Raw genomic sequence first — 14,919 nt, forward strand, 5'->3', positions numbered from 1 at the left:
GACATTGTGCATGCTCTGTTGCCTGTGTCTATGTGCCTGTGGTTCTGTCAGTGTGATCATGTGATGTATCTGACCCCAGGAATGTGTCAATAAAGTTTCCCCTTCCTGGGACAATGAATTCACGGTGTTCTTATTTCAATTTCCAGGAGTGTATTAATACCTTCAGCTGTTGACGGGTGTTGATATATATCAACGGGGACAGGTGAAAATGTGCCTCGACCGGGACTCGAACCCGGGATCTCCTGCTTACATGGCAGACGCTCTATCCATCCGAGCCACCGAGGGCACAGAGGATAGTGCGACTGCAGGGACTATCTCGCGCACGCCTCCCGCGAGACCCACTTTCTCACCTTGTATGTCCACACACTACATTTGTACTGTCCCACGTCAACACACTCATTACTCGTGGAAGACATTCTTACCAAGTCCCGTAAGAGTTCGGGTAATACGTGTGCATCCGCACAGCAGAAGGTGACAGCCGGTGTTGCCAGAACAGACACCATATCCATGTAAGTATATAGTTCTGTGTGTTAAGAGGATCAAATACGGAAAGCCGACTCGCGATGATTCACGACCTAACCCATTCAGCCAGTGGAGTATACAACATAGTTGTTGGGTGATAAAAAGTTTATGAAATTAACACTTAAGAAACTATGTAGCTAAAATTCATTGTTTCAGAATTAAGTTTTCATCTATTCATTATATAGATTCAAACTTATTGGAGAAGAAAAACTTCTTTGCCATGATCGCCAATAATAAGCATTATTCTCGATACCGGTTTCGGTAATCAGTGTTACCATCTTCAGATTTGGACAGACAAGTTATTGCATATTTCTTAAAATAGTAGCGAAAGTACTCGTTGCCATGAATTGGCAGGTACGTAGCAGACTACAAGTCTGGTGTATCGCCATGCCACCACAACAGAGCACATCACACTAGAGTACTGCGCCAATATAATTACCGTACCACTGAAAAGATTACTGTCAGTGAGGTTGAGAAACAGCTGAAATCGAACAAAGCCACATGGCCAGATGGAATCGTTCTGAGATTCTGTACCCAGTTTGCGGCTTAGTTAGCCCCTCTTCTTACTATAATCTATCGTACATCTCTCTAAGAAAAAGTCGTGCACAGTAGCTGGAAGAAAGCATCCATCACACCCGTCTGCAGGTACGGGAGCTTAAATCATCCACGAAACTACGGTCCAATATTTTTGTCACCCATTTGCGAATCGTTTAACATACGAGGCGTATTTTTAAGTAAAAAAAAAACATGCTAAGATATCTCAATAATTTTGTTTTTACATGAAAGCTGTACCTTAATCTACGCACTGCCTCTATTAGAGTCTGATTCTTCCTTGTTTACGTTGTGTACTGAGTGTTTAAGATGCCTCCGATAATCGTGAGTCCCGCCGACTGTGAAGTACGGTTGTTAAAAGATTTCTTAGTGCTAAAGGCCTAAAACGGATCGATATTAATCGTGAGAGCTGTGCAGTTCACGGAGAAAACATTATGAGTGATGGAATGGTAAGAACGTGGGTGAGAGCATTTAAAGATGGCCGCACAAATGTGCATGATGAACAACGGAGTGGGCGTCCTTCGGTCGTTAATGAAAATTTGGTGCAGGAAGTGGACAATAAGTTGAGAGAAAACAGACGCTTTACGATTTCCTCCTTGCAGGATGACTTTCCTAATGTTTCTCGTAGTGTTTTGTATGGCATTGTGACCGAGCATTTGAATTACCGAAAATTGTGCGCACGTTGGGTACCGAAAATGTTGACGGATGTGCACAAAACCAAACGTTTAGACAGTGCATTGACTGTCCTTGAGCGGTACCACAACGACGCTTATGATCTCTTAAGCCAAATTCTTACGGGCGATGAAACATGGGTGGCCTACGTCTCACCAGAATCAAAGCAACCGTCCATGGAAGTTGAGGAAGGGCATCGTTTTGCTGCAAGACAATGCCCGTCCGCATGTGGCGAATCAGACCAAAGATCTCGTCACATCTTTTCGATAGGAAACTCTAGATCATCCTCCGTACAACCCCGATCTTGCGCCCAGTGACTACCAAATGTTCAAATGTGTGTGAAATCTTATGGGACAAAAAACTGCTAAGGTCATCAGTCCCTAAGCTTACACACTACTTAACCTAAATTATCCTAAGGACAAACACACACACCCATGCCCGAGGGAGGACTCGAACCTCCGCCGGGACCAGCCGCACAGTCCATGACGCAGCGCCTCAGACCGCTCGGCTAATCCCGCGCGGCCCAGTGACTACCATCTGTTCCTGGACTTGAAGAAACACCTTGGCAGTCAGCGTCTTCAAGACGATGACGAAGTCAAAACAGTGGTGGCGCAGCGGTTAACAAGTCAGGCGGCAGACTTTTGTGAGGAGGGTATTCAAAAACTGGTACAACGCTATGACAAGTTCCTCAGTATTGACGGAAATTATGTGGAAAATTAGATTAAGGTACAGGCTTTCATGAAAAAATAAAATTATTGAGATATCCTAACACATCTTTTTTTAATTTCAAAACGGTACTTAGGTAAAAAATACGCCTCGTATTATGAGCTCAACATCGATCATGTGAAACCAAACTCCCTCTTTTCTCACGTGATTTCCTAATATCCGTAGGTAACGGGCAGTACTGTAGACGTAGTGTTTCTCGATTCCCGAAAAGCGTTTGACTCCATGGCATGCCTACGCTTTTCGTTGAAACCGCGATCGGTTGTGCTGAATCGAGAGTTTCTTAGTACGGTGGATACAGCGTGTTATCGTGGACAGTGCGTCACCGACAGAAGCAACTTCGGGTGTACCCCTGGAAGGATGTTGGGACCCTCAATGTTCGGGTTTTGTATTAATGACCTTGCGGACAATATTAATAGCAAACTCAGACATGTCGCAAATGATGCAGTTACCTGTAATAAAGTACTGTCCGAAAGAAGCTGCACAAATATTCAATCATATCTTGATAAGATTTCAAAGTGGTGCAAAGGTTATTCCAAAGTGGTGCAAAGGTTGACAAAAACCTTTTCACTCGTGACATTTAAGAAAAAAGTAATAATAATTCACAGGAATTTTATTCTTTTCGTATTTTCCAATAAACTGCTCTGAAGTGCCAAACAAACTGGTGCACCTACCCAATATCGTTTAGGGCCCCCTTCTGAACGCAGAAGCTATACGTGGCATGGACTAAATGGCTGAAGTAGTGTTGGAGGGAATTTACACCATGAATCGTACAGGGCTGTCCATAAATCCGTAAGATTACGACCGGGTGGAGGTCTCCGAACAGCACGTTGCAAGGCATTCTAGATATGTTCAACAATATTCATGTGTGGGGAGTTTGGTGTTTAAACTCAGAAGTGTGTCCAATTCAGGACGTGTGGGGTATCGCCTTGACCTGCTGGAATTACCCAAGTCCGTCGGAATGCACAATGGAATGAATCGATGGAGGTGATCAGACAGGATGCTTACGTACAAGTTACCTGTCAGTTGTATCTAGACGTATCAGGGGTCCCATATCCCTCCAACTGCACGCGTCCCACATCATTGCACAGTCTCCACCAGCTTGAACAGTCCCCTGATGCCATGCAGAGTCCATGGATTGATGAGGTTGTCTCCATATCCGCTCGATACAATTTGAAACGACACTCGTCCGACCAGCCAACATGTTTCCAGTCATCAACAGTCCGACGTCGGTGTTGACGGGCCCAGGCGAGTCGTAAAGTTTTGCGTCGTCCAGTCGTCAAGGGTACACGAGTGGGTCCTCGGCCCCGAAAGCCCATATAGATGATGTTTCGGTGAATGGTTTGCACGCTGACACTTGCTGATGGCCCAGCATTGAAATCTGCAGCAATTTGCGGAAGGGTTGCACTTCTGTCACGTTGAACGCTTCTCTTCATCGTTTGCGCCGTTCTTGCAGGAACTATTTCCGGCCTCAGCGATGTCGGAATTTGATGTTTTACCGGATTCCTCATATTTACGTTACACTCGGGAGATGGTCGTACGGGAAAATCTCCGCTTCATCGCTACCTCGGAGATACTGTGTCCCATCGCTCGTGCGCCGACTATAACCTCACGTTCAAACTCACTTAAATCTTGATAATCTGCCATTTTTAGCAGCGAAACCGATCTAACGACTGCGCCACACACACTTGTCTTATATAGGCGTTGCGACCTCAGCACCATATTCTACCTGTTTACACATCTCTGTACTTCGATACGCATGCCTATACCAGTTTCTTTGGCGCTTTAGTGTATAAACAAGCATGATACACATGCAAATGAAGTACTTTTATGATGATTCACTATAGCATAAATGGAGGTCCACATATGTCGATCATAAATCTCACTTATCGTGAAAACATACCAATTTTCTCTTTGTATTTTCTTTCCCCTTTCTTCAATAAAAACATTATATTCGGGAATATATATATTTTATTTGAAACACTACACTGTGTATGCTAATGCACTCAGAAAATAGGATTTTTAGTGTTAATCTTGTTGAAATATATGATTTCCAGTAGAGGTTTTTTAAGCTTTATAACAACTTTATACGTATAATAAAGTAATAATCATACAGTAATTTTTAGCAAGTAATAATTTGTTAGTGCCAGTAAATAAATCTTTATGGTATTTTTCCAATACATAAATACATTCCACGTTTGATTCACAAGTCCTTTATCTTGGAATTTGAACCAGGTTTCCTGCAGTTTGAGACATTCCTTGCCTCAACAAATTTTGGTAGTTGGGCAGCTTTGTAAAACGTTCTGAAACTGGTTGCAACACAGCTGTGTTTGACACTTGATTCACATTTTCTGCAACATACACATCTTCACTGTCAGAAGAATTCACTGTACGAGGACGTCCTGTTCTCCTAGCCTCTGTAACGACATCTTAACGTTCTTATTGTTTACCAGTCCAGTTTCATCGAGCTCAGCAAGACAATCTCGACTCAAAAACGAGAATTCGTGATCTTTCCAATCGGATAACTCTAGTTTGCTGTCAGTAAGAAGCGCTTGTAATTGCTCACCTGTTAATATTTCATGCATAACCAACGGTTATTTCAGTATTTCGTTATCGAACACCAAATTGGAATTAGCAGATGTGCATTACAAGCCGGCCGGAGTGGCCGAGCGGTTCTAGGCGCTTCAGTCTGGAACTGCGCGACCGCTATGGTCGCAGGTTCGAATCCTGCCTCGGGCATGGATGTGTGTGATGTCCTTAGGTTAGATAGGTTTAAGTCGTTCTAAGTCTAGCGGGCTGATGACCTCAAGATGTTAAGTCCCATAGTACTCGGAGCCATTTGAATCTTTTTGTATTGCAACCTGAAGTCCACGTACGAAGACCTTCAGAAACTGGGTAATTTCATAGTAACGAACAAAATTTAAACAAATCTGAACCAGTTTTCTAACATCTAGATTCTCCGTTTAATATTTAGGTATAATAATTATTTACATACCTTTTCCATTTGTAGAAGTAACCATTTTCTGCATACCACCAGCTATAAATGAACACACGAATTGTTCATTGCAAGGTGCGGCTCCCTGATTTTACAACTAAGAGCTAGTCTGCTTACGGAGGAAAAGAAAAGATGGAGATTCACATGTGTGGACCGAGAAAACGAAGAGATCAAATGTTCAAAAATATAAAGTTGTGCCATTTACAAAAGAAAAAGAGGAAAAAATACTCCCCTATTACTACAGCAAGGATGAGTTACATTTGGAATCGATCAACTCACATAAATACTTGGGTGTAACACTTTAACAGGACACGAAGTGGAACGATCATGAGGTTCAGTCGTGGAGAAAGCAGATTGTAGACTTAGCCTTACTGGTAGAGTACCGAGGAAATACAATCAAACTACAGAATAGTCGCTAACACATCCCTCGTCCGACCCATCCTAGAATATTGTTTAAGTGTGTCGAGCCTGTACCATATACAACGAAGCGCCAAAGAAACTGGTATAGGCATGCGTATTCAAATACAGAGATGTGTAAGTAAGCAGAATACGGTCGAGCGGTCGGCAACGCCTATATAAGACAACAGTTGTCTGGCGCAGCTGTTAGATCGGTTACTGATGCTACAATGGCAGGTTATCAAGATTTAAGTGACTTTGAACGTGGTGTTATAGTCTGCGCACGAGCGATGGTACACAGCATCTCCGAAATAGCGATGAAGTGGAGATTATCCGGTACGACAATTTGACGAGTGTACTGTGAATATCAGGAATCCGGTAAAGCGTCAAATCTCCGACATCGCTGCGGCCGGAAAAAGATCCTTCAAGAACGGAACTGAAGAGAATCGTTCACCGTGACAGAAGTGCAACCCTTCCGCAAATTGCTGCAGATTTCAATGCTGGGCCATCAACAAGTGTCAGCGTGCGAACGATTCAAACATTATTGATACGGGCTTTAGGAACCGAAGGTCCTCGCGTGCACCCTTGATGACAGCACGACACAAAGCTTTACGCCTCGCCTGGGCCCGTCAACACCGACATTGGACTGTTGATGACTGGAAACATGTTGCCTGGTAGGGCGAGTCTCGTTTCAAATTGTATCGAGCTGAAGGACGTGTACGCATGTAGACAACCTCATGAATCCATGGACCCTGCACGTCAGCAAGGGACTGTTCAAGCTGGTGGAGGCTCCATAATGGTGTGCGCCGTGTGCAGTTGGAGTGATATGAGACCCTGATACGTCTAGATACGACTCTGACAGGTGACACGTACGTGAGCGTCCTGTCTGCTCACCTGCATCCATTCATGTCCATTGTACATTTTGACGGAATTGGGCAATTCCAGCACGCCAACGCGACACCCCACACGTCCTGAATTGCTTCAGAGTGGCTCCTGGAACAAATTTCTGAGTTTAAACACTTTCGCTGGCCACCAAACTCCCCAGACATGAACATATCTGGGATGCCTTGCAACGTACTGTTCAGAAGAGATCTCCACCCCCTCATACTCTTACGGATTTATGGACAGTCCCGCAGGATTTATAGTGTCAGTTCCCTCCAGCACTACTTCAGACATTAGTCGAGCGCATACCACGTCTTATTGCGGTACTTCTGCGTACTCGCTGGGACCTACACGATGGTAACGCAGGTGTACCAGTTTCTTTGGCTCTTCAGTGTAGGACCAGTGTAGAGAATATTGAATGTGTACAGAGAAGGTAGCAGGAAAGGTCATATATTTGTTTGACCCATGGAAGAGTAGAACAGAGGCTGAAGAAATGGACTGGCAGTTGCCTAATGTACATTTGTACTCTGCCTGCCACCTTACGGTGTATGGCGGAGGGCACTTAGTGTATCACTTTCACTTCGCCTGTTCTGTTCCAGTCGCGAACCGTTCGCGGGAAGAGCTATTGTCTGTAAACCTTCCTGCAAGCTGGAATCTTTAATTTTGCGTACGTGCTCTTTTCTGAAAGACAATAGTGGGAGGAAACAGTGCATCGGTTGACTCTTCTGGGAACGCACGCTCTCGGCATTTTAACTGTGAACGGCAGTGTGAGCACAACGCCTCTCTTGCAACGTCTGCCTCAGCGTGACGCCGCCATGCTTACTGGATGAACCCGTGACGAAACGAGATGTTCTTCTTTGGATTTCTTCTGTGTTCTCTGTCAGTTGTATTTGGTATGGACCTCACGCTGACTTGACGAACAAAGTAAAACATTGGTCGAACGAGTGCTTTGTAAGCTACTTTCTTCGCTAGTGGTCTACGTTTTCTGAGGGTTTTACCTACGTTGATTCCCCGTTAAGAAGAGCGCTAAAACACAGTTTTAATGGCATTTTTTCTGTTTCTTTTTTTCTTCCCAAAAACCTGACATGTATTCGCTGTGTTTCTTCTTTCTGTCTTCTGTCCACTTATTTCCTGTTTTCTTCTCTTTGAGCGTTTGCTGAATTTCGTTTTCTATTTTATCTCTCTGTATTTTTCCCCGCCTATCGTGTCTTCTGTGGATATGTTCAGTTTCTTGACGTCTTCCGCGGTTTCCTTTACCCAGTTGGTTTTCACTGTATCAGTTTATGTTAAAATTTTTCTTGGTCAGTCTGTTTTCGTTCATACTATGAATGTGTCCGAAGAACTTTGCCTTTCTTTTCCTGATGCTCGTGCCGTTCTTTTGTTAGCCTCTTTATCTAGATACCGTCTTTCTGAACTGGCCCATAGATCCTTTCCAGTATTTTCCTCTGTTGGTTTCGGTCTCGTTGACTTTTATCCTTCACGTGGTTACTGTTGTTTCTGAGGCATACAAGGCCTCTGGTAAGGCTACTATACTTTATTTATTTGTTTCTTTATCGTCGCCTTGTCCCACGTCACATACGGTCGGCGTTGCTCTTCTGGATCCTTCTCCTCCTTAGTACTCTATCCATTGCCTCTTCCTTCTTCCATCCTTTCTCCCCTAGTTTTCCGGATATTGTATCCTTCCACCTCATCTTCGGCCTTCCTCTCCTTCTCGCTCCTTCAGTCTCCATATCCTCAACTCTGTTTCCGATATACTCTTCCCCTTTTCTCTGTAAGTGTCCCTACCACCTTAGTCTGCTCTGTTGTGTCATTTTCCCCGTGGATTCCACTTTCACACCTCCCCTAACAAATTCATTTCTAATCCTGTCCTTCCTTGATACCCCACACATCCATTTCCGCCACTTCCATCTTCCTTTCCGGGGCTATTGTGATTGGCCATGTCTCTGCCCCGTATATCATAGCAGGCCTTACCACCGACTTGTACACTTTCCCTTTCAACCCAATGCTCACCTTCTTGTCACACAACACTCCACTCATTTTCCTCCAGTTGTTCCAACCGCAGTTTATTCGGTGTTGTATCTCGCTTTCCAGTCCTCTGTACGACCCCAGGTATTTAAATTTGCAGACCGATGATTTCAGCTCATCATCCTGGATCTTGCAAGGCCTCATCTGCACATCCTTCAGTGCTAAATATTCTGACTTTGTACTGCTAATCTTCATCCCTCTTTCTTCTATTGCCTTCCTCCAATCCTCCAGCTTTTCCTCAAGTCTGTCGATGCTCTGCTCACAAAGAACCACATCATCCACAAACATCGTATTCCAAGGCGCTTCCTTCTTCACATCTTTCACCAACACATCCATAATCAGGTCAAAGAGATAGGGACTAAGCGCAGACCCTTGATGTAACCCTACTTTTACTGGAAACTCCTTTGTCATGCCCACACCTGTGTCATTGCTCCTCTGTACATTTCCTTCACTAACCTCACATACTTCTCTGTCACGCACTGCTCTCTCATGCATCTCCATGAGTCCCTTGGGACTCTGTCATATGCTTTCTCCAAATCAGTGAAAGCCATACGTAGATCGGCTCGTAGCTCCCTGTGTCTCCCCACTATCCACCTTAAAGCATGTATTGCATCAGTCGTTCCTTTTCCAGGCATCAACCCAAACTGTTCTTCACACACCACAGTCTCCTTGCGTAATCTTGCTTCTATAACTCTTTCCCAAATTTTCATTGTGTGTGCCATCAGTTTAATAGCTCTATAGTTACTGCAGTCCTGCACATCATCTTTCCCCTTAAATATTGGGATCAGTACACTAGTTCTCCACTTGTCTGGCATCTGTCGCCGAATCTTTTTCATTAAATCCCAGAGGATATCAATTCCCTTTTTACCGAGGCACTTCCATACCTCAACAGTAAGGCTACTGTACTATAGTGTCTTAATTTGCGACCGATGGAAATACTTGTTTTGTTGTAATGCTTCCATGTAAGTTTGCATGCTTTTTGTACCTTTAGTAGTCATTTCTTCATTGGATGTCGCGTTCAGCACCTGAAACTTTCTACTTGTGTTACCTTTCTATACTTTGTAGCCAATGGGTGCCTATCTGTGGATTTTGTGTCCATGTATTCCATTTTTTCATATGAGATTTGTAGTCCTGTTTTGGCTGAGAGCAATTGCCATCCCCAAATTACTCTTCCGCAGTGGGAAGCAAGAAGGTGCTTAAAACATATATGTCCGTCTGTGTTGTGATAGTGCGACGCAAAACAACACGGGGTGCAAGCCCCTTCCATGAAAAACACGACCACACCGGAACACCACCGCCTCCGAATTTTACTGTTGGCACTACACACACTGGCAGAATACGTTCACCAGGCATTCGCCATGCCCACACCCTGCCATCGGATCGCCACATTGTGTACCCTGATTCGTCACTCCACACAACGTTTTTCCACTGTTCAATGGCCCAATTTTTACGCTCCTTACACCAAGCGAGGCGTCGTTTGGCAATTACCGGCGTGATGTGTGGCTTATGAGCAGCCGCTCGACCATGAAATCCAAGTTTTCTCACCTCCCGCCTAACTGTCATAGAACTTGCAGTGAATCCTGATGCAGTTTGGAGTTCCTGTGTGATGGTCTGGATAGAGGTCTGCCTATTACACATTACGACCCTCTTCAACTGTCGGCGGTCTCTTGTCAGTCAACAGACGACGTCGGCCTGTACGCTTTTTCATATGAGATTTGTAGTCCTGTTTCGGCTGAGAGCAATAGAGCAATCGCCATCCCCAAATTACTCTTCAGCAGTGGGAAGCAAGAAGGTGTACGTGTCCCTTTACTTTTCCACTTCACTATCGCATTGGAAACTGTGGACCTAGGGAAGTTTGGGAGTGTGGAAATCTCGCGTACAGACTTATGGCACAAGTGACACCCAATCACCTCGTAACACGCCCGGTGGTACGAATGGCGGGGGTGGGGTTTCCCTTAAAGTCCACACCACGTACCTGATAATCCCGCGGCGGTCGTACTGTTCTGCTCCACACTGCTGTTGGCTTGCCTGGAATTATCTATCGAAATATGCAAGCGGGTTTAGGGGAGCCACTCAATGTTAAAACACAAAAATGTTCGACGTCTGGTACGAACATCTATATTCTGAGGTGAATGATCGCACGAAAGTTCTTACGCTCGTCATGCATACACAGATTTCTTCAGGTACCAGTCCTCCTTGACCCTAGTAATGATATAACACTGTGCGTCAAGTTAATTTTTCAGTTATCACTTGTACGAGCGTGCGCGTAACCGTCGCGGCGCGGCTGATTGTTGATAATGCGGAAACGCGATGACCGAACGCACGCCCTCACGCTCGCTACAAAACACTGGCACTTAAATGTTCTCTTTTGTGGTAAATACTCGTAGTATTACTGATTCACATTAATTCATTCTTGGATTGATGCTGTACGGTACGACACGCAACTAGAGGATACACAAAAATACGTTATCGGCGACATTGTTCATTTTTTAATTACTTCTTGACGCACTTTCCTCTGAATCACTTCGATATTTCATCACTTTACTGTAACAGCACTTGTAGCAACACTTCAGCCTCAATACTAATAAGGCTTCTTACATGCAGAGCTACCCACAACACAACGCACCAGATTCGTGTCCCGAGCTCGACTCTGCAGACGCGGCTGCTCGCAAAGATGCTCCGCAACCCATCCAGCGATATGAGTGTACATTTACAACCTGACCAAGTTCGAAGTCCGTGAGTTCCGCGGAGTGTCTCAAGAGATTCCTGGGCTCCTTTTTTTTATCATGGCTGTGTCATCGATAAAGGCCAGACATTTTATGTTCACGATTCTGTCCTTATGTCTGCCCACGTTTACCCCATTGTCCCAAGTCCAGATTCTCTTCTATGCAACCACAAAGCGTGTCTGATATTCCGTATGCTCGTATTTTTGTTCATTAGGCGGCAGTGCGGAACTGTATCGAGTGCCCTCCAGAAATCAAAGAACCCGGCATCTACCTGGGCGCCTGTGCACCTACGGAGCGAGCTGGGTTTCACACGATCTTTGCTTTCGGAACCCGTGTTATTTCCTGTAGAGGTTTTTGGTCTCCAGAAATGTCATAATACACTCCTGGAAATTGAAATAAGAACACCGTGAATTCATTGTCCCAGGAAGGGGAAACTTTATTGACACATTCCTGGGGTCAGATACATCACATGATCACACTGACAGAACCACAGGCACATAGACACAGGCAACAGAGCGTGCACAATGTCGGCACTAGTACAGTGTATATCCACCTTTCGCAGCAATGCAGGCTGCTATTCTCCCATGGAGACGATCGTAGAGATGCTGGATGTAGTCCTGTGGAACGGCTTGCCATGCCATTTCCACCTGGCGCCTCAGTTGGACCAGCGTTCGTGCTGGACGTGCAGACCGCGTGAGACGACGCTTCACCCAGTCCCAAACATGCTCAATGGGGGACAGATCCGGAGATCTTGCTGGCCAGGGTAGTTGACTTACACCTTCTAGAGCACGTTGGGTGGCACGGGATACATGCGGACGTGCATTGTCCTGTTGGAACAGCAAGTTCCCTTGCCGGTCTAGGAATGGTAGAACGATGGGTTCGATGACGGTTTGGACGTACCGTGCACTATTCAGTGTCCCTCGACGATCACCTGTGGTGTACGGCCAGTGTAGGAGATCGCTCCCCACACCATGATGCCGGGTGTTGGCCCTGTGTGCCTCGGTCGTATGCAGTCCTGATTGTGGCGCTCACCTGCACGGCGCCAAACACGCATACGACCATCATTGGCACCAAGGCAGAAGCGACTCTCATCGCTGAAGACGACACGTCTCCATTCGTCCCTCCATTCACGCCTGTCGCGACACCACTGGAGGCGGGCTGCACGATGTTGGGGCGTGAGCGGAAGACGGCCTAACGGTGTGCGGGACCGTGGCCCAGCTTCATGGAGACGGTTGCGAATGGTCCTCGCCGATACCCCAGGAGCAACAGTGTCCCTAATTTGCTGGGAAGTGGCGGTGCGGTCCCCTACGGCACTGCGTAGGATCCTACGGTCTTGGCGTGCATGCGTGCGTCGCTGCGGTCCGGTCCCAGATCGACGGGCACGTGCACCTTCCGCCGACCACTGGCGACAACATCGATGTACTGTGGAGACCCCACGCCCCACGTGTTGAGCAATTCGGCGGTACGTCCTCCCGGCCTCCCGCATGCCCACTATACGCCGTCGCTCAAAGTCTGTCAACTGCACATACGGTTCACGTCCACGCTGTCGCGGCATGTTACCAGTGTTAAAGACTGCGATGGAGCTCCGTATGCCACGGCAAACTGGCTGACACTGACGGCGGCGGTGCACAAATGCTGCACAGCTAGCGCCATTCGACGGCCAACACCGCGGTTCCTGGTGTGTCCGCTGTGCCGTGCGTGTGATCATTGCTTGTACAGCCCTCTCGCAGTGTCCGGAGCAAGTATGGTGGGTCTGACACACCGGTGTCAATGTGTTCTTTTTTCCATTTCCAGGAGTGTAGATTCGATGGCGAAAGCTATGCCAAAAGAACCTATTCACTAAGTTTCAATAACCGGCTTTGAATGATGAATCTAGGAATACACAACAACACCCTACGTATCACTCACGTACGGATCGCCAGGACGAGATCATATTAATTACAGCACGAACAGAGGCCAGTAATCATTCATTCTTCCCGCGCTCCATACGTGAACGAAACGGGAAGCACCTCTGATAACAGCTACAAATGGAAGTACCTTCTGCCATGCACTTCACAGTGGTTTACAGAGTCTGATTATCGATGTGGATGAGAGTCATGACTTATTGCTTGCCGTGTTTAATGCGAATTTCTGTTCAGCAGAAAATAACCAGGTAGTGACCATGTGTGTTTGCCTTAAGACGATTTATGTGCAACGGTCTCTGTCGATTTTAACGAACGCGTCATGAAATTGGATTATGACTACAGGCAAAGGGGAGTCAAAGCGTGTAAAGATTACACAAACTAAAATTTTGATTGAAATGCCTTTGAAGCTGCCAGATAAGTCGAAAAGCTAGGCTCCCTTTTTTATATCTCTAACTTTACCCAGGACATATTCGCCTTTTTTGTGCTAAGCTGCTTTCACTCTTCCATAATTCTGACGTTAGACCGCCGTAGCTTGGCACTCTCCATACAGACTTGTTGTAGTGATTAAAATTCTTCTTGGTATTATGCCGCGTCATTGCTAAACACAACCACAAAAATAAACTAAAACCGATGTTTCGGCCGAATTGCAACAGCCTTCCTCAGGGCACGACTGGTTTTGCATGGGGATAGGTGCTACTATTTATTACAGACCATCGATGTCTGACGTCACTGTTGCAAAAACTTTTAATTGGCCCTCTAATATGATTGGCTAGTCAAGACGTAAGGGAAGATGGAGAGAAAGAGGCTATTCGTGGATGTCCATGTGGTCAACGATTGGTAGCTGTCGGCCAATCAGCGTTCGGCTTCTGGTCGGCAAGTTTTCCTGGTGTGCCAGAAAATGGACTGAGAGTTGCTCTATAGCTGTTTGTGCAGATACGCCCGTGTCCCGTGTAGCTTCTGCCCCGCGGCCGCTCGCGACCTGTAGACTTGGATGGCCGGCAGCCAGGACGCCGGGAGTTTGTAGCCATCTGCTCTGTTGATGTTGTCAGGCTGCTTAATAATTTCGATCGCCTCCCGTAATTTGCGTTCTCGCATCCACGTATCTTTCGCCAGTACTCGGGCTTCCTGGAACCTGATAGGTTGTCCACAGTCACGGTGGTGTTCCAATATCGCCGATTTATTACGTTGTTGTAATCGTACATGGCGTTCGTGTTCTGCTACTCGTAAGCTGACAGGTCTCCCTGTTTGTCCTATGTAGGCAGCTCCGCACTCACAGTTTTGTTGACTCTGGCGATGATTGATCCGGTATAGGCTTTTTTTTATTGTCTTTCGAACCATGTTGCTTATACCGTGGCAACGGATAAAGCTTTCACAAAACAACTGAACGACAACTAATGACACGTATTTGCGTTAGATTCTCACAAAATTTGAACCTAATCGCACAAGTCTGAAACACACAATTGGCGCGAGTAAGAAAACTCATAAAAATGTTTTTTTTTCACATAAAATCCGAATAAAGCTA

General features: G+C 45.9%; 1 protein-coding gene and 1 non-coding gene across 2 annotated transcripts in view; one reads left to right on the forward strand and one right to left on the reverse strand.

Annotated features, from left to right (window-relative positions):
* Positions 1-211: 211 nt before the first annotated feature.
* Positions 212-286, reverse strand: Trnat-ugu (transfer RNA threonine (anticodon UGU)). The gene has a single exon. It is a non-coding gene; the product is annotated as a tRNA-Thr (tRNA).
* A 578-nt stretch (positions 287-864) lies between these two features.
* Positions 865-14,919, forward strand: part of LOC126427951 (proline-rich protein 2-like) — a 40,465-nt gene continuing 26,410 nt past the window's right edge. The window contains exon 1 of the mRNA XM_050089840.1: positions 865-876. Within this exon, the coding sequence (XP_049945797.1) occupies positions 865-876 (12 nt within the window). The remainder of the gene's footprint in view (positions 877-14,919) is intronic.

Source organism: Schistocerca serialis, chromosome 12 (genome assembly GCF_023864345.2).
Source record: "Schistocerca serialis cubense isolate TAMUIC-IGC-003099 chromosome 12, iqSchSeri2.2, whole genome shotgun sequence".
NCBI classification, from domain to species: Eukaryota; Metazoa; Arthropoda; class Insecta; order Orthoptera; family Acrididae; genus Schistocerca; species Schistocerca serialis.